The 26,578-nt window shown below is 36.2% G+C and overlaps 1 protein-coding gene across 7 annotated transcripts in view; it reads right to left on the bottom strand.

Annotated features, from left to right (window-relative positions):
- The window catches only part of SPAG16 (sperm associated antigen 16), a 1,020,255-nt gene that overhangs the window by 353,494 nt on the left and 640,183 nt on the right, over window positions 1-26,578 (bottom strand). For all 7 annotated transcript variants that reach the window (XM_070618199.1, XM_070618198.1, XM_070618200.1 and 4 more), the window contains one exon: window positions 5,991-6,117. In XM_070618199.1, the coding sequence (XP_070474300.1) occupies window positions 5,991-6,117 (127 nt within the window). The remainder of the gene's footprint in view (window positions 1-5,990; window positions 6,118-26,578) is intronic.

Here is a 26,578-nt window from a genome sequence, read left to right as displayed (position 1 = left end):
GTAATGCTACTTACATTAATGGCAATGGATAAGAGAAAAAGAGTAATGGTATTTGTGATATATGCAAAGATTTTATGAGGCATAAGTGAGATATATAAAGAAATTCAGCATTTTATGAGTTAATTTTTTGAAACCTCATAACATATTAAATTGATTTGTTTACCATATGATCATTTTATTATGTATTAAAATGCTTATTTTTAATTTTTAGAAAACAGCGGATTTTTCAGATAAAACGTTTTTCTACACAAAAAGCAAAATATCTGACTTATGGTCTCTCCCTCCCTTCTTTCCTGCCATCGTCAACATCCATTGAGCAAACACTATACCAATCATTGAGAAAGTAGAGAAGAAAGCTCAGAGTTTCATGTTAGAGAAATATTAGTAGGCAAACAAGTGTATGATATGACGGCTGCCATAAGGATATCTAAAACGTATTCAGTTCGTGTGTGTATCAGGAAACCTTTAAGCACTTCATATAAGTAACCATTTAATCCCCATTTTCACCCTTATGTCATAGGAACTACTACTATCTACAGTTTACAAATGAGGAAACTGAGGCCCAAAGGTTTTAGACAATTACGGCCAAGGCCATATTGCTAATAAGCAGCAGAATTTGAGTTTGAATCCAGGCAGAATGGCTGCATGCTGTTGCTGTGCTATACTGTCTGACATATACAAGATAATATAGAATGTAAGCCGAATATTCTATAGAAACACAACTAAATTCATTTATTTCTCAAATATATCTGCTTGTACCACATTACTGAAGCCATTAGTTATTATCTAAAAAGTCAGTCAATTGATAAGGTTTGTCTTTTTGTGAAAAAAAAAAATGTCTCACTTCTCAAGTTCAACATTTTAAGCACTTTACCAAAAAATTGGCAAAGTTCTACGTGGCATAAAATTTTCTTGGTTACCTCTTGGAACACCTAATCCAGAGGGGCAAACGTGGAGAGCTTTTTCGGGAAGGAGAAGTAAGTCTTTAAGAATAGAAGCAAACGCTCCATCTGAAGGGGGGAAAAGGCACATTAGCTAGCAGAAATAGCAAAGGGAAAGGTTTTTCAAAAGAAGGATAATTGTATATATTGGCTAATTTCACATGGTTAGCAGATAGTGCCTTTAATAACTGATGGTAGCTGACATTTATTTAGTGAGGGAGCAGTAAGCTTTGCATAGGATCTGTGCAATGTAAAGGTCTTTCAATCGAAGGCTCCAAAGCCAGGTGGATCACATTATATGGGGAAAAATTGAAGTGAGGTTTGCTTTGTGTATTGCAATGTATTATTTCAGTTTGAAGCACTTTGGATATTTGTAAGTTGCTTAATTTTATGCAAACCAGTCCTTTGATGGTTAGAATCTTCACCGTCTTTTGTAATGAATCAGAGAATAACCAGCAAAATGTGTCAGACCCTCATAGAATTTCACTGTTACATTTTAGCAAAACATTTTTTAAAAAGTTGACCTTAAAGATAAGTTAGGCTTTTTTCCCCAAAACACAAGTATTCCTAATTTGTTGTCCTTTTATGTGATGACAAACATTTGTCAACCAAGTGCTATAGCAGACATTTTTGAAAATAATAATAGTTAATCATCTCATCAAAGTAAAGGTGACATTTTAGCAGTGAACAACAACAAATTTTTCGAAACAAACTTGCTGTATGGAACAGACTTTTCTACTTTGTTTTAGAGCATTTGGAAACTTCCAATTAGTTTACAAGACCAACTGACTCACCTCAGGATGAGAGAAATGCCTAGCAAAATTTTAACAAAAATACCTTTGCATAAGTGGTGGATGCATTTGAAAATCCAGTATCCAAATTGATAGCTACAGATCATGATGCACTTTTTCCCTTTAGAGTTTTGTATCTTCATGAGGGATAATTTGCAGCTCTGATAGTTGCTAAATTCCAGCATAGATCCGACTTGGGAATCACTGAATTACAGTGTTAAACCAAGACTTTTGAAAATATAAGCATATTGAATCATCTTTTCTCACTGAAACGTTGTTTTAACACTCTACTATTTTTTCAGTGAGAACTGGCAAAAATTAGAGGCCATACAATAACAATATGGAATTGAGATTGGACAGTCAGCCAGCTTCCTGGCTCTGCCACCAACCCGTTAGCTGATCTTGGGCAACTTCTTGTACTCTTCTCAGCCTTTGCTTTTTCAATTCCTAGTACACATAATAATAGCAATTCTAGTAAGTATTACATAGATGTTCTAAGTAGGTATTCAATATATACGTATGTAACATATATAGGTATTCAATAAGTGTTAGTCATAAAATCACCTTGTGGAACAGTGAGCTTTGGCAGAAAAAGCCAAAGCTACAGTTATAGTGCGTATACAGCAATTACCATAGTATTTAAAGCTAATTTACCTTTGTGTCTATTCCCTAATAGACTGTGTTCATTGAGGGTAGGGACTCTGTTACAGTCAACAATCCAAAACCCGGGATGTTGCCTGGTACAAAGATCTGCAATTAGGTTTTAATAAGTTGAATGTGGCTGAGGAATAAAATCTAGAGAGAGAAGATACAAGCTTTTCCCTTGTTTCCACATTCTGGATTCTGAATAATGTCCGGCTCCTCTGAGAATTCAGCAGATCCCATCTGGGGAAGCCAAAAAGCCCGCGCGGGGTGCAGCATGAAATATGGAGTCGACAATGGGTTAGGAACCAGACAGGATCCAAGGGTTTAACTTTTTTGGTGGGTTTTCGTTTCTTCACTTTATAGACACTCACAGTGATCATTTACTGGATCTTTCGGTTAAAGCTAAGCCAGAACAACACTGAGCGCTGGACGAGAGCCTGCAGTGAGTCTAGGGAGCAAGGCACAGCCACCAAAGGCAGTCCAGGCCGTGAACCTTCTGTGTCTGATTCATTGCAAGAGACGAATGTCAGCGACTCTGACCACTGCCAGCCCAGCTCTGAACAACTCACAGATGTATTACTCATCCTATTCTATGTTTTACTGTACGGTGAGCACATTCTTTAAAAAAAAAAATTCAAAAGCCTTAATGTTTTCATTTGACATGTCAATGACTAATATTCTCATTGCATTTATTTTAAATGGGCTTCCAAATCACTGATGTATATTGAGATTTTTCATGTCACATTTGAGAGAGCATTATAAGTTTTCATTAAATGTACTATTTTATACATCATTTTCTGGCAATATTACAATCTTATTTTTCAATTTCAATAAAATAATTTTACTGTTTCGCAACTTTGAGGAAAAATACTCTGCATGTAGACCTATGAAACAGAGTGATTTCATGAGTTTCTGAACGGCGAGCTATTTAATAGCCTTGTTTGCTAATTAGAAAGATTTATATCCCTCTCGTCATCTCCCACAGAATTCAGAGCTGATCTGTCCAGCTGATTCAGAGACTGACTTAGAGGTCTCCACATTCATTATCTTTGACAATAAGCTGTTATATCACGTTAGCGATTTAAGACTAGTATCTGTTTAGGAATGGGGGAAAGAGGTTTAAAACTAATTTATAGGAATATAATCCACTGGTCGTTTTCAAGTTTAATCAAAAAATATTTTAGAGAATGTCTCAATACTAATTGGTCACACTGAGGTGACAAAATGTACTGTTCTTACTTTACTAAGAAGAGAAAGAAGTCATTCATCTTCTTTTAGTTCAGACTTTCCGTGTAACCTGACAGTTTATTCTTTATCAAGGAATTAACATAATCTAAAATTATAAAGAAGAAGATTACCGGCATGCTACACACACAGTTGACCTTACAAGTCAAATAACGTCATCCACATCAATATGTTGTGCAGTTTTCACTATTACATAGAGAAAACTATAGCCACCCTGGTAGCCTTTTCCATATCTCATAATATCAACTACAAAAATACATTAATTTTTAATTCCTTCATGAACCATTGAGATATAAAAGAGACGATAATTCCAAATTATACAAACAACATGTAACATGTACCCTTTTAAAGCTACATATATGATATGAATTTTTAAAAATCTGGTTATTTCAAGGTTTTTTGTTTTCTGTTTTAAATAAATGAGGTAGATCTGAAACAAAATCATCAGAACTGTCTAATGCAATGTAAACGAAATGATTCTGTGAATTCTAGAGTAGTTGTCATATATTATTTGTAGAATTTTATATCAATATTTTAGTTAACAACCTGCATTATCTAATTATTAACAACCTAAATTAAGTGAATTTCCTCTTATTTTACATGCTAACTCTACATTACATGGAAACCAATCTAAATACATATTTTTTACCATCTGGCTTAAAAATATTTTCAGAAGATAAACAAACATTAAATGAACTTTATTTCTAATCATTGATGCATTTGGCATTATTTGTGAATAGCATTTCATTCATACCAAAACTTTTTAGAGACCTTTTTCTAGTATTAATGAATATAAAGGTAGCATGTATAGTAATAATAAAATTACAATAATAATATTAATAATATAAATTTTAATTTGCCATTAAGTCAATTAAAGATATATAATTATGTTGATTACAGAAATACTTCTGGGATTCACAGCCTTTCTATGGGCATACATTTAATCCGTGTGCTATGCTGTCGTGGGCTGCAGGCCCTGTGCTGTGCTAACCCCTCCTCTCTTGTTCTCAGAGATGCTATGGGGAATGAGAAGAGCACACAAAGAGCTTGCAACATTAGGTAGGAAGGTCACCATCAATAAACCACTCCGTGCATTTATGGCACATGTATGAGAGGCGACATCTCTTAATAAGAGCAGTTTGACTTCCAAGCATTGGTGCTTCAGTTTTTCACATGGCAGAAAGCAAACAAGAGACACACATTTCTGAGAACATTCAGTTACTGCACTTTGAGAGAAAGGGGGAAAAAACTGAAATGAAAAGAAAATGAACATAAAATTAGGTCACTGCTAAATTAATATTTTCTTTACGGGTTTTTCTTTACCACTTGCTTTTATATGCACTTCACATCTAAGTATTTCGGCTAAATGTGTTGAAAATCTTGCTTTTCCGTTGATGCTCCATTGGCAGGAGTGAACTCCGCTGCATCGGGGTCTAATTTACTCTAAAACAAGGAGTTCGTGAGAGCTTTGCACCCAACAACAAATCATTCTGATTTCATTTTTAAGTTATATCTGATACACTTTTCCCACAATGTCCCTTGATGTCTGCTTCCTCAGAAGTCTGTCTGCATCTCTGCAACATGAGAAGTTGATGTCTCAGACATTTGTTGCTCTACCGTTAGATTTTTTTCTGTAATATGTGAACTTGAGGACTCCTTGTCCTCTATTCATCCTAAATAAATTTGCCTCTGAGGACCAAATAGGGCCTCCCACACTGAACTTGGGTCTCTGTTCACACCATTTGCATGTTCATCACCGTATTCCTTTACTGATGTCTATCACATGTTGTATATGGGAAGATAAATGGAAGAAATTACAAGTTGCATTTCTTTACTGACCCAAGAGCCAGAAACTATGGATATTTCTTCTTTCTTGTACAGTCTCCTAGAGTCCTTGTTTACTTCATTCTCTTCATCAAAGCATAGCCTCCTCTTGGAAGCCATCCACACTGTTCCATGCAGCCAAGGCTTCTCCTTCTTGATTTTTCCTTGTACTTTGAACATTTGCCCATTTTAACACATACCTCATGCCATTAAAATAATCTCTTATTTCTCCTTCCTTTCCAAACTACATGGTCCTTAAGGAGAGGCTTTATGTGTTTCCCTTTCAAATTCCCTGTACCCGCAGAGTTTCCATCTCAATAAATAATTGTTGAATTAATGTTTAATAAAGTAATGACATTGTTCTTATAGTCCTTACGTTTAGAAGGCAGGTAGATTAGAGTACTTAGACAGGATCTTGTAAACAGGAACTTAGCACGTTCTGTTTCCAACATGGCCTTATGCAATTACTTTACACGTTGCACCCAGGACCTGAAGAGTGACTAGATTTATCAAAACCTGGAAAAAGGGTTGATGATTTGCTTACCGTTCTTGCATCCCATACAGACAAGGTCTTATCTGCAGAACCCGTGAGAAGAGTGTTCGAGTAAGGAAAAAATTCAATGCTGTTCACGGAATCTGTGTGTCCATACAACGTGCATCTGCATCTTTCACTGTACAGAGAGAAATTAAGAGTTAAAGTTTTAGGAGTTAGCACCTAAATGTTTCTTATGCTGTCTGTATAATGCTAACAAAGATAACTTAAGTATCTGAGGCATAAACAGCAAAAATGTACAAGAACAACATTTTAAAAGGAAAAATTCTACCACCATTTTGTGTTCTAAGCACTTTATAGAATTAGTAGCATAACATTGACTAAATTACCTTCAATTTATAGTCACTTGGCAAAGCCGTCTTGATACTATCTCATTTATTCCTTATCATGAAATGACTACATAAAAATTGCCCCCATCTAATAAAGGAACATACTGACAGATGAAAACATTTCACTAGGGTGTTAAGACCAGACAAACTTTGTCATTCTGTTTCTCTTTTTTTCTCAGTGTTGGCTGAGTATTAGAATCACTTGAGATACTTTTAGCACCTAGCCTCAAGGCCAGACATTCTATTTCCGTTTGGTCTGAGATGGAACCTGCCCATTAGTGGGAATTAACATCTCTTCTGGTGATTACAATTTGCCTTTAGGACAAGAATAGAAACCAGTGGTTCTCAGTGTTTTACCCAGGCCAGCAGCCTCAGCATCACTTGAGAACATGTCGAAATGCTGATTTTCAGGCCTCATCCTAAACCCACTGAATCTGAAACTCTGAGGTTGGAGCCCAACAATCTGTGTTTCAACCAGCTCTCTAGATGATTCTGATGCATGCTAACATTTAAGAACTACTGATATAAACAATTATCAAGAACTGAGAAGGAAAGACAACTGACGTTTTGCCATTTTATGAAACAGCTGTTTCTTAATGAAACAGCGTAGACACACAGCAGTATCACTCCTCATTTGTACTGTTTGGTTGCTTTTAATTAACTTTATTTATAAACCTATTTTAAAAATAGAGAAAGAGTAGAAGCAGGATAACTGATAATGCTGAGAACAGAGGAGAGAATGTAAGTACACTTCTAATATGCTAACCAGTTAGTTAAGCTCTGATCGACTGGTTCCTCTCTGGCTTGAGCCATGCCATTTGCGACAGTATGGTGGAGTGGGAAAAATGTTGCAAGTGGAGCTGGGAGACCGGGTTCCAGTCCTAACTTTGACAGGAACTAGCAGGGGAACCATAGACAAGTTATTTAATCTCGGTGGCAGTAGGCTCCCTTCTTGTGAGAAGGAAATTACTTAATTTGATGCACTGAGAGACAATGCAGCTCCGACATTCTGAGATTCTTTGACCGAGGTTGTAAATGTAAAAGGGAAGGGGAGAAGTCAGACTGAACATCGCATCTAAGAACTGTCTGGAGCCAAGTTTGTTCCTCCTTACTTAAATTTTGGCATTTTTGAGAAGTCGAGATATTAAGATTTATGTGTATATGAATATGTATGTAACTCAGCAACACTTCCCTTAATTGAGCCTTTCCGTATCAAAGTATTATAGTAATTAATATCAGAAACAAGGAAATAAAATCAATAAATTCATTCATTAGGGCCACTTTGTATTAGTTTCTTTATCTCAATATTTCGGAGGCAGGCTAATAATATTTTGATCATTAAAGTTGATGATATGTCAATCTATATCACGGGTCAGCAAACCATGACCCATGGGCTGGCTGCTTAATTTTGCAAATAATATTTTATTGGAACATGTCAGTTTGTTTACACTTGTCTATTTGTGCTTTCCCATTACAGTAGCAGAATTGCATAGTTATAAGAGAGACCACATGGTTCAGAAGCCTAAAATATTTACTACCTGGCCCTTTAAGAAAATATATTTATAAGTATTCTTGGATTTTACTTAAGACATAATGTTTTTGAGATGGTCAATAACAAAAGATAAATTATTATATTTTATTTTTAAAGAATTACTGTTTTATTTAGAAGTTTTGCCTGCTATTCTCTAATGATTTTCAAAATATAAAATTTCTTTAAAGGTTTATATCCCAAAGCCCACTATATTGAAATAATCATCTTTAACTATTAGAGTAATTGTTCCAGATATAGCTCTATGGAAAGAGACAGAGAGATTTTACATAAAAATGAGAATTATAATATAACTATATTAAAATATTAAATTATATAGAACTTAACCATAAAACAAAACAAGTAGAATTAAAGGCATTGCTGAAAGTCAAGTAAATATTTTATTATTATTAGATACTATTCTCTAAAAGGTATCCTAACATTAAGAAAGACATTAAAATTGAGCATGTTTTTTAAAATTATATTTTCACTTATAGAAAGTATAATTAAATAAGGAAATGAATACATTTATAATTCCTCCCACTTTCCTTTTACTCGTCTTCTAATATTGTGAAATCATGTTGCTAATCTTACGATGTCAAAAATCATAACACATATTTGATTAGTAATCACAAATCCCATAGCTTCTTAGTGGATCCCCTGTCCTCCTAGTGTTCAGTCAATGAATACCTAATTAAGTTAATCCTCTGCATGCATACTTTTATACATTTTCTGATTATTCGGTACTTCAAGAGCAATTTCGACTGCTTATAATATCTTGGGTCATTAGTTCTTCCCCTCAGATGTTTGAGGAGAAATGTTTCACCATCTTGGACCACAGGCAAAGTGTGAGGCCAGCCTAATCTCTCCTGCCTTCCCCACCCAACTTCTTTAGTGGGGGATTTGCTTTTTATGCTCAATAGCCTTTATCATTTCTTGGCAAACACTTAAGTTCAGAAATATCAGCACTGCATGATTTGATAGCTCTTTCCATCTATTATTCTTAGGCTTTTCTTATTCTAAGAGAGTTTCTTCCACTATATCTATATTTCTTTCTCTTTCATTTATTCCATTTGTTTTTTCTTTAGGAACACTAGCTATGTTTTATTTTGTCTTATTTGCTTCTACATTTGACATTTTCTCTGTAACCCTTATATCCTTACATTTTTTTTCATTTCACACCTGTTCTTTACAATTCTCAACTGTGTTTATTTTATTTGTGTGTGTGTGTGTGTGTGTGTGTGTGTGTGGCAGGGGGGGCAGGGGAGGAGCAATCAACAGCTTTTATGTATGTTTTCTATTTAACTTATTTCCTAATCTTTCTGTGTTTGCTTTCTATCTTCATCTATTGTCTTACAAAATCATAATGGAATGCTTTAACTCTTTTGATGTTTCATTTTATTATCTAAAATCAATTTAGAACATAGCATTTCTCTAATTTCTTTGAAAATGTCGAGTTCTTTTTGCCTGAATTAGTGATGACTTTACTTAGGTAATTCCTACGCACTGTATGTTTTCAGTGGAATTTGGTTTATATTCACTTATTCTTCAATTTTTGCAATTCTTCATAAATTCTGGGTTGGTTTCTTTTTATTATGACTTATCCTTGTATGGGGACAGCTACTTGCTAAAGATTATTGGCAGAAGGAGGCAGATTGGGCTTAAGTTATCTCCAACTTCTAATCAGATGTTGTCTTCCACAAAGACTTCTCCCCACGTGTGTTACTGACTTGATCTCTGAAGTTCGTCTCTCCTCCATTTCAGTATTTCAAAGTATGGAGGTAGCTTTTGCAAAATCCCTTCAGTCACAGGCTCTATATTAACTCTAAAGGCTCCTGCTTCCTTTACCACCCTCACCTGCCTCACTATGACAGTCTCCTTTATCTAGCAATAAAAATGCCGTGTTAGGATTTGTGCTTTTAACCATGACAGAGTAAGCAGTACTGTAATTCTCTTTCCACAATAAATAGCTATAAAATTATGTAAGACAATTATTTTCTGTCACTGAACTAAACACGGCACAGGATGATAATCTTTGAGCAAAGGAGAAAACTCAACATGAGCTCCATGACCTCCTAGTCTTCTGTTTGGAAGGGCTTCCCTGCTGTCGCTACAGCAGTAGAACCCCGTAGAACTGGAGTCTCCCTGAGTCAAGAGGCAGCGAGGACAGTCTGGGCCACTGATGTGCCTGGAATTTGCTGTATAAGGTACCTGCAAAAGGGAGCTAGACTGGAAGGGCAGCAGTTTGTCAGGATTGACTGTATTGTTGGCCAACGTCTAGATGGCATTTCTACAGAATAAGATTCCACAAGGCTTAAGCAGAGATTTCCTGCTCTGTGGTTGAAAGCTGAAAAGTGATACAATAGACCAGGCACTGCTAGAAAACACTGGACTTTTATGCCAACCAGAGTGGAAAAACTTCCCTGAACACCTCAGACTTTCAGTTGGGATTCAAGAAATGCCCTACCATAAACGTAAGGGTCAGGATCATGAATTAAGTTCAAAACCAAAGTAGACTTGTCTTATCAAAGAATAAAACCAAGCCTGAAAGGGCAAGAATGATTTGCCTATGTGTAATTAAACTGATCGCTAAAATAGAATTCATTATCTTTTATATAAAGACCACCTAATACACTCCCTACAATTTGCCTTTAACAACATCCAGCAGATAATAATAATAAAAAAAAATTACTACGCATGTGAAGAGGTAGAAAGTGTGACCCATATATATTTCTGTGAATAATTGAATATTTATAGTGATCCTATTCTTTTATCAAGTATGTCTCTCATACTTGCATGAGTCAAGTAACATGCATCTTCACAGGTGGCAGAGGATCTTTAATACTTGGAATAGCTATACTATTAACAAATATACCTTCTGCTTTCTAAAGGCACGTGTTACATAGCTGCTGGGATGTCTTTTATGTTTAATTAAAAAGGAAATAAAAAGGAAAGGAAACATAAAGAAATAGACAAACAAAAATCCACAAATGATTTAACAGAAAAATAAGGGAGAGAAAATAAAGGCAATACAGAGAGTTGCTTAAAAAAAAAAGAGAAAGAAAGATGTCTGTGATCAGCATCAGCAAAATATTAAACTATGGCTAATATTTCTGACTTCCTATGAGCTATTATTGAAATAGAGTTCCACCTGTGACAAAATTAACAATTACTATTTGTAAGTAGATCGTTAGTGATAACGTTTTAGAAGGCTGTATTCATCAAAGAGAATAAACCTGAATAGGATTTTTATTATTTTTTTTAATTGAAGCATTTTTCAACCTATAAAGAATTATACTCTTACTTTAAAAAAATTTTTACATACAGGTTTTGCAAATTCTGTTAAACTAAACTAAAAAGTCTCCTGTTTGCAAAATTTGATCGTACTCTTAAAGCAAAAGCAACAGTATTATAAATATGAGTATATCTGTTTCATCACAATGAAGATCTAACAAATACACACGCACAGAATTTGTATAATCTACTAATGTGTGTCTTTACAGATTGTATGCATTACTGGTAAAATTCTGTGCACATTCACAATTTATATTCAGGCTTTGTCTGTTGTCATTAAAAACCCAATTCAATTATTTGGGAGTATACTTATTTATGGTGGTGGGATAGAGGGAGCAATTCCTTAATGATAAAGCTCACATAGTTTCCTAAATGTAAAGGAAAAGACAGGTCTTCACATAGCTTAAGGGAAGAAAGAACTGCTCACGGGGCAAGACGTCTGCTCACGAGTCACTGGCTTCAGGTGTGGGGTGTTCCAGCAGACAAGCTGCAGGAGCAGGCTTGTGAGAGATTAATTAGCTGCCAGAGAGGGAAGTTGCATTCAGAATTCCCTTGCAAGGTGAAAATGGACTAAAGAGATGGAGCATGACAGCACCGAAAGGGATGGAAATGATTTGTATATTTTCATCCAAAACATAAACACTAAAGCCTGATGCGATTTTCCCTCTGTTGCCCTGTCTGCTGTTTTCCTATCCTTTTTTTAGGAAGGAGTTAGTTCACAAGCAGTAGCTCTTTCTTAACTCACCTCCTTTATTTCCTTTTTCCTCTATTTTATTTCCCTTTGTTTCCTCTATTCTCTTTCCTCACCCCCTTGACTTAATTTATTATTCTAGTAACTGAAGGATGGATATTTCTCTGAACTTCCAATTCTCTGTAAAACAAAGTTATCTACTCTTCTAGAGCAGACATATTATCATTTAAAATGCATTTCCCATACATGCGTTAACTCATAAGAGGACATTATTTTAACATGTAGTTTTCCTTTGTGGAGCATTAAATCTTAGGGATTTTTATTTCCCGTAGTGTGTTTATTTTAACCCTATTAATATTGAATATTGAACCCTTTAAAACTTCAAGCTTATATGAATTTACAGATCAACAAAATGTGGTTAATGGAATTATGGAACATTTAAAAAAGGCAGCAGCAATATATTTCTAAATGATTATGAAGAAAACGTGTCAAAAATATCTATCCTTGTTTTGAAAAGGAGAATCAGAATTGATTATCTTGTTAACACTCAGTAAGACCTGGATTTTAAATAGTATTTATATAATTGAGCCAATATATAATGATAAAATTTATCATGGGACATATCTGCAATAAAAATTTTTTATGAAAAACCTAAATCTAAGAATCTAACATGAACATCAGTGAAATCTTTTTAAATCCTCACATTGCAATTTATAACATCCAAGTTCAGCTAGGGATTCCTTGTATCCCTTGATTTATTTTATTTTTATTTTATTTTTTTAAAGATTTTATTTTTTTCCTTTTTCTCCCCAAAGCCCTCTGGTACATAGTTGTATATTCTTCGTTGTGGGTCCTTCTAGTTGTGGCATGTGGGACGCTGCCTCAGCGTGGTTTGATGAGCATTTCCATGTCCGCGCCCAGGATTCGAACCAACGAAACACTGGGCCGCCTGCAGCGGAGCGTGCGAACTTAACCACTCGGCCACGGGGCCAGCCCCCCTTGATTTATTTTTTAAAGTTTATATGTAAGCTATTTGAAAAACCCACCAGAATTTGCATGTCAGCAAGGCAAAGTACTCAAATGACATCCAAATTTCGACTTCAAAAGGTAATAGCATTTTAATAATGAGAGCCTTCTGTTTGTTTTATATTACCACAAATAACACAAAATCCTTCATCATGCAATAGTTTCTTTCTTTGCAATAATGGTATTCAGTTAAATATTTAGTTGAGGGGGTGATATTTAAAGAAAATCTACAAGGAGTCTGCCACAAGCCCTATCTTAAAGTTCACCATAATCCATCGTGAAATAATAATCTATGAAGTGGTCTGAATGTCTCACGCAGGAAGGATCATGAATAGGTCACAGCTCCTAGAGAAGGAAAGTTCTGGGCCAAAACCCTTGACAATAAACATACAGTCTCAGCATTACCCCCAAATGGTAATAAAACTCCACGTACTTAAAGGGCAGATTCCTGGCAACCTCAAGTACTTGGAATGCATCCAGGATGTTGGGAATGAAAGCAAAAGGTGAATAAATAAAATAACCACAATAGAGCTGGGGACTCGTTCAGAGCACCCTCAAGTCCTCGCTCAGACTTCTTAATCAAGTGAATTGTTTGCGCAAAGGATATGGGTGCAGGGAGGGGATAAGAGGCTGGAGTACAGTACGCTGATAACAGAGAGAGATGGTGGTAAACCGGAAAACAGAAACAATAAAATAAAAAGACCAAATATTGAATGGCAACCTGGGGCAAATTATAAAGGGCAAAAGCAAATAACTCTTACATTTCAACACTTCCTACTTCTAAGGTTGTAACTTGAGCTGACGTCTATTGAGCCCTTACTGTTCTAAGTAATTTGCGTACATTAAGACTGCGAAGTACAATTGACCCTCATTATTTGCAGATTCCATATTTTGGAATTGCCTACTTGCTAGCCTTTATTTACACCCCAAATCAATGCTTTTGCAGGCATTCCCAAACGTGGGCATGCACAGAGTGGCAAAAAATTTGAGTCATGTGATGTGCACACTCCCCACTGTGGTCAAACCGGGCGAAGCTCTGCCTTCAGCTCTCATACTGTAAACAGTGTCCTTTTTGTAGTTATTTAGTGCCACATTTTTTGCATTTTTGTGCTTTTTGGGGTGATTTTGCTGTTTAAAATGGCCCCTACGTGTAGTGTTATCTCGTGTTCCTAAGTGAAAGAAAGCTGTGACATGACTTAGGGCGAAAGTAGTGTGTTAGGTAAGGCTTGTTCACGCATGAGATGCTATAGTGCTGTTGACCCTGAGTTCAATGTTAATGAATCAATAGTGTACATTAAATGAAGTGTCTTTAAACAGAAACACTCACAGAGCAGGGTTATATATTGATCGATTGAAGAATCAGCTTGTAGGAAACTAACCTTGTATTTGTCCTAGGGGCAGCGATTCCATATTCACTAATTCAGTGTTTGCAGTGAATTTATAGAACATAACTACCTTGAATAACAAGAACCAACTGCACTTATAATTTACCCAGTTTATAGATAAGGAAACCAAAGTACGCAGCATCTAGGTAACTCGTTCAATATCACACAGGTAGTTAGTGGTGCAGACAGGATTTTTCCCCAAACAGTTGGCTTAAGACCATATACTTTTAACCATTGTCTGCACTAACGTCCTCTCTGCACAGCATAATAATGTTAACGGGGGACCTTGGTCATCAGCCATTGATGAAATTATGCTCTGCAAGTAGAAAAATGCATACACTTCAGAGACTTATTTTTATGAAATAGTTACTATTTGAAATATTTCAGTGCTTAGAGGTGAAGCATTCACTATCTAGAAAATTAATTTATGTTAACCTATGCCCCACAGTGCCAGATAAATCAACATTTATGGATTAGAAGCATTTTTTAATTTAGATAAAACAAATGGTATCTGGCCGGATATAGTGGTACATTGTAGTTGACTTGTACTGGTTCATAAGACAATGGTACATGTCTTTTCCTAATTCCACATTCAATGACGAACCTAGGCAACTTGAAATTTGTCATGGTGGGAGTATTCAAACCGTGGAAATTGTCAAATGCTACATATCAAGGCTTTTATTTTTCTAAGAGCAAATTTACAAGCACACCATTGACTGATGTTAATATCTTTACATTAGCCAGAATATATTAACCTTTCAAATTTATATTAATTACTTAAAGATTTCTTTAAAAATCCCATTTATCATTCGATCATACTTTGTATATATTGAAATGAATTCCTTTGCATCCTTGAATTTCCTTTGCATCATTTATTTTTTTAATTTTTAAAAAAAATTTTTAATACAGCACATTTCACACTGTGACCCATAAGAGTGAGAATGATTGTGAGAATGAATGTAAGTACCTCGGTTCTTATGGATGTTAATGGCAAATTATTTCTTTAGTAATACTCAAACTCTTTCTTCTTTTCAGAGCATAGATTTGTTACCTGCCATCCGTACCTTCTAGGTAATTTGGTACCTATTACACAGTCTAAAGTGATTTATTTAATTTTTTCCAAGTTTCAACATTTTTGTGGGGGAGGGGTTTGTTGAGGAAGATTGGCCCTGAGCTACTATCTGTTGCCAATCTTCCTCTTTTTTTTTTTTTTCCCCTCCACAAAGTGCCAGCACATAGTTGTCTATCCTGGTTGTAGTTCCTTCTAGTCCTTCTATGTGGGATGCTGCCTCAGCATGGCTTGATGAGCGGTGTGCAGGTCCACATCCAGGATCTGAACTGGTGAACCCCAGGTAGCTGAAGCAGAGTGCTCAAACTTAAGCGCTACACCATTGGTCTGGCCCCTAAATTGATTCAAAATATTATTATTTCCCTGAATATTTTTTTTATAAATGACAGAAAGAGCTAGAAGTGAACAGTCACATTGCTGAGTTGACTCTCGTGGTCTGGGTTTATTTTTATTTAATTTTCAGGTGAGGAAGGTTGGCCCAGGGCTAACATTTGTGCCAATCTTCCTCTATTTTGTATGTGGGATGCTGCCACAGTGTGGCCTGATGAGCAGTGTGTAGGTCTGTGCCCAGGATGCGAACCTGGGAACCCAGGCCACCAAAGTGGAGTGCACAAACTTAACTACTACACCACTGGGCCGGCCCCACAGTCTGGGTTTCTGAAAGTTAATAGACTAAATAACACTGCTGCTTATGCTTTAGAACCTGTGCCTTATGATGTGGAATGAGGAAAGCTAATCCTTCATGTGCCTGTGTCTCATTCTGGAGTAAGAAAGAGTGGAAGCTCGTCTTCCTCAATCACACGGGGCTGCTTCTTTATGTTTTGCAGTTAGATTGGGTTTTTCAAGAACTTTTGCTTCTAAAACTTCTATGATTTAAAACTATCAAATGTCTTGTTTTTTATATCCAAAAAAGGTCAACAGAGTTGGGGCCAGCCCGCTGGTGCAGTGGTTGGGTTCACGGGCTCTGCTTCAGCAGCCCAGGGTTCTCCAGTTGGAATCCCAGGTGCAGACCTACACACTGCTCATCAAGCCATGCTGTGGCACACGTCCCATACACAAAATAGAGGAATATGGGCACAGAGGTTAGCTCAGGACCCATCTTCCTCAGCAAAAGGAGGAGCATTGGCAGCAGATGTTAGCTCAAGGCTAATCTTCCTCAAAAAAAAAAAAAAATAGCAAAGAAAAAGGTCAACAGGGTTATTTTGAAACATAGCTTTCTTTAAAAAAATTCTTTAAACTAAAAAGAAAATAAATTAGCTTTTAAGATAGTTGTGATCAACTTCATTGTTAACTGTAAGTTGATCAACAGACAAAACATGAAATACTTTAAATCCAAAAACCACTTCTGAAACCTTCTATTCAAACTTCTTTGTACAAAATATTTTTACATAATATGCTCACAAGTAGCCAAACTGATCCATTTGAGTCTTATACCTCTTTTCCTTTCCATGTCAACCCCATGAAAGAGATCTTAGTTGGAAACCAGTTGTCAGGGATGGGAAGGGTAATGACAAGAGGCAAGATCTCTAGCCACAAAGCTTGGCTCTAGGACAGTAGGGAACCCTGTAAGCAAACCAGAAGGGAGAGAAAGCAGGGCTAAAATGAGGGGGAAAATCCTTAGATTACTCAGGGACTGGATTGTTGGAGAAAAGAGATTTCAATCCAGCTGTTTTCTCTTGTTCAGAGCTTTCTTTCAAAGCTCAGTGTCTTCTGACCATAAGGGGGTGGAAAGCTGAAGGGACCCACAACACCCATCTGTCACACCCCCTGTTTATTTCCCTCATAGCACCAATCATGAGGTGGAGTTAGCTTAATTACTTATGTTCTTGTGTCCTCTCCCATCTGTCAGTCCTGCCTAAAGTGGTACACTCTTGAGGACTCTTATTCCGTGACTGTACAGTTAGCACATAGTGGGTCCAGAGTAGGTACTCAGTAAATAATTGTTATTATTGGTGCAACTGCAGATCTGCACAATCTGTGAAGAGACGCCATTGCTTCCCAATACTTAATCCTCAATCCAATATCCTTCCCTATGCACTTCATCTTAAAATACTGAATATATTGCTTAAAAACAAACTTACTAAGCTTCGTGTGGATTTCAATTACCTTAAAAAAGAAGGGATTGTATTATCAACACAAATGATCCAAGAATTAATTCCCCCTGAAGGAACTATAGAAACTATCAGTATTTTAGTTTTTATTTTCTCATCTAAAAGTAGAATTTAGTTAGCTTAAACTTCTGATCTTAATTAACAAGCTTACTCTTAGAAATGAAGGCTTCTTGAAAATGTTAAACTGATAAGTCCTATGTCACCATCTTTGATGGTATCAACCTGAGGGTCCCATTTTTCTATTGTGTTACTTTAATATGTGAGCGAAGGGGTTCAGAACAGGCCTCCCCAAGATGCGCCACTTTGGCATGTGTAATATTTTGAACTAAAGGCTATCGAGAAACTCTAGGCCCAAGAGAAACTTTAACTTCTCCCTTAAAGAATTTAAATTGGGGGCTTTGCCCATAATAAGAGCTATTACCAGAAGTAAATTTTTATCGCCTATCTGTATGGCAGGATAAACCTCTAATTCCTGAACATACGCTCTTCTTATCATTTTGTGAGTTACCTCCTCCCCTCTAAAGCCTCGGGCCCCTATCCTATTCCTCAGCTCAAGGTGGCGTATGTACCTCATTTTACCTTTTTGTCTCTGCATCTATTATGTATGTTGGGTCTCTGACCCTTTCTCATACGTGGGGTTCCTGTGCGTGCACAATTAAATTTGATTTCCTCTTGTTAATCTCCGTCATGTCAATTTTACTCTTACACCAGCCAGAAGAACCTGGAAGAGTAGAGGAAAATTTCTTCCTCTCCTACATCAGCAAAAATGAGCATTTTAAAATGTTTGAATGAGGATCGAACCACTGGCAAAGAAAATGTGGGAAAATACCTTAAGCCCATCAAGGGACCTTCACTTACGCTACAATATGTTTAGTACACAACGTTCTCGCGACTTTATTTATCCTGTTATAGCTACCATCGTCTGCCCAGAGTGACTTGATACAAAATGATTAAATGAGAAGTCAGTTTTTGGAAACTTAGCTCCCCACCGTCTCTATCTTCCTGCTATGTACGCCTAACACTTCTGAGTTGAAAAGAAATGTCTTATAGTAATACTTTACATACAGTCATTTTCAACATCTAAAGGCAAATGGTATGGAACTATCTGTATGCTTTCATTCCTGTCCCTGGTGTGTCTTACTATTTTCTTCTCTTCTTATTCGTTAATAAATTCTGTAACAACTGAAAGCAAGGGTGAAAGATGGGGATCGTTGGCAGAAGTTATGTAAAACTCTAAAAGGAATACAATTAAACCCAGCTTAAACTTCCTAGATCGGGAAACATTTGTTTAGGAATGTCCTCCCTAGAAATAAAAATACTGGAAATGATAAACACAATTTAAATACAAATCATTTTTTTCAATTAGTCCAACTTCCCTGTTTACCCAAAGGATGTCCTCCTCTTTTCCAGACTCCAGAGCTTTCTACCCATCAAAGAAGAATATAAAATTATAAAAACATTTTGAAAAGACAGACAAAAACAGAAAGGGCAAATAGCTTGGGAATAGCTTTTATAGGTGAGCTTCCTCATTACTTTACTCTCTCTCATTTTAAGAGAGCGTCAATGGCCAAGTTATAACCGTCTTTATTCAATATCCCTGTATACTGAGTACAGTGACCAAATATACATTCCAGATTGTCCTGACAGGGTGGATTTTGTATAATTTTATTATTTTCAATAAACACAATATGTCAAGTAGAGTGTCTTAAATATGATTTAATTTCCATGTCTTTGAAATAGTTACATGAATGATGAACAAATCAGACTAAACTCTTTGTCAGAACTTAGCTGTCAGGTATTTGTTTAAAGATTGTATTTTGGAATGAATTTCTTTATCAGCAGTGTGCCTGGTGATATCGAAGCGTGAGGCTATTCCTCTATGACAGTATAATTTATTGAAATATTAATTTACATTTATATGCCTGGTGTTTTCCCCCTAACCCTCAGTTTCTGCAGGGAGACAGCCTTGCAATTCCTTGCCTCTGGGATGGTGGATGAGCAGAGAGCTGAAACTACCTGAGTCAAAGATGTTTCTCATCTTTTGTAAAACTTTAAACTCAAGCTAGTTATCTCTCAAAAGAAGGGGAAGCTGAGAGGAAACTTTTAAGGACAAGGAGAAAGAGTAAGAGGGACAGTGGGAAGTGGGTATATATGATTGTCATGCTCTGTGAGAAGGAAATAATTTTGTATCACTCCACTGCAATGCTTAGAGAAGGTGGCCAGATCTCAGAGGGAAAGGCCACATGGTTCTTGTGAGAGACTGGGTCCTGGGCCCAAGGCTCAGCTTTTGTCCAAAAATACTCAACGTATGGCACCAAAGTAACAGACATCAGTGTGAAGCTGGGACATTGGGCATCTCAGCAGTAGGCTGATAGCCAATGACTAGGAAAGGCTCTTGATGACTCGAGCTGGATAAGGCCCTAGAACTTTGGCACAACTCTAGGGAAGGAACACACTAAGAATGAATAAGGCAGAATTTCCAGCTAGATTGATGAGAAACTCAAGTCCAGATTATCTTGACTTCTATAAAACAAGGAAATAAAATATTTCTTGAACACCTGCTTCGTAGGCAGATTCATACTCAACGGTTATAAATATATTCATCACATAACGAAAAGCAATTCCGTATATGTTATTCATGGCAGGGAGAGAGAGAAGTCAGGAGGCATGAAATCAGTCTTTTCTATGCTATGACACGAGGACCTCCCTGCCCCTTTCAAACTCTGGATTTTCTTTCTCTGATACCCTATGCTTCCTTGAGGCTTCCCTGGGTTCCTCCTTTATGGAAACGCACATGGCAATGGTCCATGCTGCTCATCAACTCCCTAAGGGTTTTGCTGCTGTTTCTAACACACATTTATACTTAGTGGCTTTTTCACCTCATAATTCTTAGGTCAGGCTTTGGTGAGCAACTGCTTAATTTAATAAATTAATCCATGCTAGCAAAATGAGAAGCATGCACGTGAAGCTTCCTTTCAACCAGCATACTCCCTCCCATTTCTCCTTGGCCCATTCCTTTGAGCCTATTTTTAATAGTTACTTTCTAAATTTAATAAATATTACGTAAGAACCACAATAAAGCTCTGTCTTTGTTCGTCTTCCAGAAATTATTCTAATTGCGGGAATCTTAGTCCATATAAGGCAAGAAACAAGTAAGATAGTAAGCTGGTGGGAAAATAAATATTCAGGCTCATGCAGGACCTGATAATAACCTTTAAATTGTATGATTAAGTCAATTGTCTATGTTTGGATCTGTTCTGATTATTGAAATAATTTTGCTCCATTAATATCTTTAAACAGAGTATATTCCTTTATACTGGAACTGTATATGGAGAGAATAATTCAGAATAGAGGGCACTTAACAAAAGCATCCATGGATGTGTAAGCAAATCAGCCAGATCTGTCTCAGATCCAGTGAATAGAAGCAGATGCTTTAATGGTAATAATAGCAATTATTTTCTATTTGCACCTTAGCTTTCTAAACAAGAAAAATGATTTTCTGTCTGAAACATCTATCTAAACAATAGTTGGATTGTAAGAGACATTACTCTGAAAAGGATCTCATTATTGATCTGTAACTAACTAGTTAATGGAACTTGGATCATCCTGTTGATCAGAAAAGATTAAATATCATAGGAATGATTTGATACTGCAAAATTTTACAGAATAGTATACAAATCTACTTTCTTACCTCCACTTCATTTATTTAATGGCTTCTACCTTTAAGTTCTCTCTTTCCTTGGTCATTCATTTACTATTCCATTAAAATGTGTCACCTGGTGTGTGTTCCTCACCATTATTACAATGAATTATATATTAAGGCTCACTGCATTTTACTGCTGCCACGATGGCTACTCACACCTCCTACCCATAAAACCCCACAAACGCTGAACTAATTAATGCTTTTAAAGAAAACTACCGTCTGTGAAAAATACATTAAACCAAGTTTGGAAAAAAGTCACACATACTTTATATTTATAGCGCCATATTGCGATAACTTTTCTTAACTTTCACCTGCTGTTTTTGCATCACAAACTGATTTGTTAGGATCTGAATATACTGTTGGAAAATTTCTGCAGGATCCTACAGATGATTATAAAGATAGATCATCACCTTGGTTGTGTGGTAGAATGTCACCAACCTACACATGAGGATCATAAACAGAATTACATTTGTACCCTCCATCCACCCTGTGCTTTTTGCCTCTCGTATGCGATGTGTTCAAATCAGAGACAAGAACTTTGTAGCGATGACCCAAATACAAACATGGTAAAATGGCCAGCTTAAGATATTAAAATGCTGGTTTGTTTTATGAGGTTATAAATATGTCCCATCATTCTTTATATTTTATGACCTCTGTTTTGTTCCTTGGTAGTTTTACATATAACATAGCAATTATTTATGTCAAGAATTTAAAACTACCAACATTTCAATAAAGAAGTACATACTATTATTTTTTTTACTATACTTTATCATTGGATTCAATATTTCCCTTAAACAAAACCTAGATTTTATGTGAGAAAACATTGTTTTCCTATTCAGCTTCTCTTTCTTTAAAAGTGATACAGATATTTATGGAATCACTTAAAGTTGGATAGCCCTGATTTTTGGCCTAGACTTGGAACTGGACTCAATCTGGGTACAATTTCCAGAACAGAAATTGGGATTGAATATAGTATATGGCGCTAGGGCAGTACTATTAAAAATGTGCTTTATAGTGACTGGTTTTAAATGTCTATTTTTCTTAAGAACAATCATAACCAGCAAATTATTTAGACTTATGCAAATGACATATTCACAATAGTCCTGTTAAAATCACTTCAGCTATTCCACTGAATCATATAAATATGGCAATATCTTCTGCACTGTGTGATTGGGCTATTGACCTTGAGGCCTGTTCATAAGAGTGGGTCTGAAAAGGCTGATTCATGTTAGGCAATTCCTTCCTCACAAATTGTGAAAATAAATAAATATGCCTTCTATATATTCTGTCCTTTGAGTTTCAGCGGCAGCTTTTACCTTCAGGGTGTGATGCTCTGTAAGCTGTCTCTTAGCTTCATGCTGAGCATACGCTTCTGTTTAAATGAGGCAGTGAAGCAGCTCAACTCTGTTTGCTTCAAGCCAACATGGTCTGCTTGTGCTTGTGCCTGTCACTTCTTAGCTCATCATGTTGCTGTTAGTTTTGCTTGAAGTATTTTGTTCATCCTTTGGGTATGGCCGCCCTTCTTCAGATAGCCACATAATTGTTTTCTCATTCAAGTGCCATCCATTTTCATTACATGACTGGTCAGCACAGCTGAAATTTGATAAGGATGACTTATACGCCTATTAGACATGTGTATTATAAGGCTAACTTTTATACCACTTTATTTTATCATTTATGCATAGCATCCTCTACAAACGATGCAAATATCAATTGATGCATATAAGTGTGTCAATTATTCCTAACAAATCTGGATTTCAGGTTTATTTAATGAGTACTTCCTATGTTCAGCTAAATAACTTATCTTGCAATTTTGCACCCATTAGTCAGTATTAGTCTGCTTAATTACTTCATTCAATAATTCTTAATTCTATGAGATCTAATGATTCCTTTAAAAAACAAATATATTTAAAGCTCCATCTACTATTGAAATAAATTAATAGATAATAATTTTAAAAATCAATAGATTGGCCTAATTGTTATGTAGAAAGAAATAGAGAGTAAATAATTTGTAACAAAATAATGGTTTTCAAAATATAAATGCTTAGGCCCAAAAACACTGAGACATAATGATGGAGCTAGAGGCTCACACACATATATGGAATTGTCATGGCTATGACCGCCACAAATGCAAATTGTTAAGTTGTGCTGTCTAGGAGACTCAAATGCTAGCGGTCTTACTGCCACTGAGGTAACGTTCTACAATGGTAAACAACTCTTGGTAAACTTTTGGTAAAAATTTAGTTAAATATTCCCTTGATTTACAAAGTAATTGCATTCCTGAAAAACAGTATACACTAAAACTTTGTAAACAATGCATTATGTTTATTTTTAATATGGAGTTGGGTTCTAGGCTAAAAACATTTAAAAAAGATTATCAGCCGGCTTTTTCTTTCAACTTCATGAATATGCATGCAGGTATTTGGAAGTCATGAGGTACAGAAAAAATTTGTTTTCACTGTGCAGCACTGCCCTACTCAGCAAGATGTATGGCAGGCCTGGCCCTCATCACCTCGTGCCAGCAGTGCCCATGAATCACTGAAACAAGGAAAAACGCTCTGTGAATTACCAAAACATCCCTTGGCGAGTGGTACTGCCCACTGTCCTGGTGAACCACTGACTTAGTGATTACATTGACTTTGCCATTTGTTCTTACTGTTCAATGCATTGCCCCGAAAAGAAGACTTTGAAACCCATCCATTGAAGTTTCCAGGAAAGCCAATTTTGTATTTATTATTGCTCTTCTTTAAACCAGTCTAAAATGTAAACTGGCTGCAGCTGGGTGTGTGACTCACGAGTGTCCCAGCTCCTGTAGTTGGAGTGCCAGGAGAAGAGGCTGGCAAGGCAGCATGAGACAAGTGAGGAGGACTGGGAGGACCAAGATGGCAGACACACATGGAGTCAGATGAAGGGACGGCATGTGAGGATGCTAAACCGAATAAAGGTGGGAGCAGGAGGGTTTAGAGAAGGAAGAAGCTGGAGAAACTCTCCACCTGCTCTTCTCCCTATACGGGACTACTTTTGTTGTTTTCATCATTCAAGATCATTGTGAAGAAAGTGGTTCGTGTGACAAAATTCTACAGCTATTTAAAAAATTCCATTTACGGTATCTTTTGGAGTGGCTTCTCAGAGAAATTATGAATGGATAGATTGCAAAAAAGTGATTAACCTCTCAGCTCCTAATATGGTCTTTGCCTGCAATGTAACTCTAGCATTTTAGCTAGAGGAAATTTATCACCTATGTTCAAATACAATAATATACAAATGTAACTGTAAATCACATTTATAGGTATATTATTTTATTTTTCTATAAGCTGTAATTTGGGACCACATATATATCTAATTATCCTTATGTCAAAGCAGGAAATGAAGATACAGACGTGAAGGAGGAAGGTACTCAGTTGAGATCTGACACTTTTCTAGCAGACAAAAAGATCACACCATGTCAAATCCTTTTTGAAATAAAGCAAAAAATAACATATTAACTGTTGGAATCAAAGAAAAATAACTATACAAAATGAATGGATCTTCTAAAGTCCCAGGTAACTTGTTTATTTGTTGCAGTATCGACACTATACATTGCTTATAGGACTGTGTGATAACACTTTACTTCCTAAGGGTTTATGGGGAGAGTGTTAGACCTGAGGGTCAGGATTACGAACCAGTTCTGCCACTTACATGACTATAGGCAAATCACATACAGTGTCCATTCATGTGCAATCAGGATAAAATGAAAGCAATTTGAAAATCATGAAAGACTGGCTAAATATTAAGCAATATCATTAACACCATGTATCTGTCTGTCATGTGACAAGAGTTTGATTATTCCTGTCAGGAATGATTTCTGCTAGAAGTCATATCTTACCCAGGCATAGGAGTCCAGACATGACTCTTCCTAGCTGTAGTCAACTATGAAGACATGAGAATTAGTCTGGTCATGTAGAGTAGATATTTCTACCAAAGGTATGCTCAAATGAATTTATTAAATTGGAGCTTTAGAAACAAGAGAATTAAAAAAAGAAAAGGAAGTCCCCGTGATAATACTCCGTGCGATTATGCAACTGTAGTTATAATGCAATTGGCATTTGCTCTTGCTTCCTGCAAACTGGGCTAGATACAGGTCTTATCTTCTATCTGGTAGTGTAGAAGGGATACAGAGAAAAGGGTGAAGTTAGCCAAGAAAACATTAAGGAACTCTCTCCTGGCAAATGAGGAAGCAAAAGGAGGGATACTGTGTCCTCAGTTTCCCCAGGCCCAATCTGCAGAGACTAGGTCCACAAAGCAAGCGCTACTGGGGAATCATTCTCACTGTCCTAATAGTTTCAGCCTATTATAGAATGCAGAATCACCCCTGCACCCAGCATAAACTTGGATGCAGCATTGAAACCCTTTTAATTGTCGGCATGTTAGCTGCACGGCCTTGCCCCAGCTATTTCAATAACTGCAACAATAGGACCCCTTGTTTTACACAGTTGAATTACTTGTCTACATTTACAAAATATACCTCTGAAGTTTCACAGGAATTGCATTAAACTTAAATTAATTAAATTAAACTTCAATAATGATTGAAGGATTTCTTGGATTTCTTTTGTTAGCATTTTGTAGTTTTCATCATAAAGACTTTGCACATTTTAAAAAATTTCTACCTAAGCATTTCCATTTTTGGAGCTATGGTGGGTAGATTTTTTTGAAATTCTAGTACAATTGTATATTGCTAATATATAGGAATAAGATTGTTTTTACGTGTTGTCCTTCTATCATGTAATCTTGTTGGACTTTATCCCACAATAGTTGATACTTTTTGCTTTTATCCAACCACATTATTTCCAATTCTCCTGTGATTTCTTCTTTGACTTTTGAGTAATTTGAAACGTGTTTTTGAACTTCAAAGTATTTGGAGATATTCCAGATATCTTTCTGTTATTGATTTTTAATTTAATTCAATTTTGTACAGGAAACACACTGTATGATTTAAATCATTTAAAATTTATTGATCTTGTTCTATGGCCCAAGATACAATTTATCTTGATGATGTTCCATGTTTACCTAAAAAGAACGTGTATTCTGCTGTTGCTGGGTGGAGTGTTTTATAAATCTCAATTAGGGAAATTTGGTCGATAGTGTTATTTAAGTTTTCTATGTCTTTATTGATTTGCTGTCTATTTGTTCCATCAAGCACCCACAGCGTATATTTGTATGGATGACCTCTGTTTATATAAAGGGGTTAGAACACTCCCTTGGAAGAGTTTAGGCACTTACTCCGCTAATTATCTATTTGTACCTTGCACTACAATCATTTTAACGTCCTAGGTTTATGATCCCTTCCGTCTCCCATTTCAGCTCGCTACTTTCTGTCAGTGCAGAATGTATGTACTTAGAGTATTTCCCCCTACGGTAGAAAGTTTTTATGACCTGCTCAAACTGGATATAATTCCTCTCTTAG

Source organism: Equus przewalskii, chromosome 5 (genome assembly GCF_037783145.1).
Source record: "Equus przewalskii isolate Varuska chromosome 5, EquPr2, whole genome shotgun sequence".
Classification (NCBI taxonomy): Eukaryota; Metazoa; Chordata; class Mammalia; order Perissodactyla; family Equidae; genus Equus; species Equus przewalskii.
The sequence above is the reverse complement of the archived record's forward strand: the minus strand, read 5'-3'. Positions and strand labels throughout refer to the sequence as shown.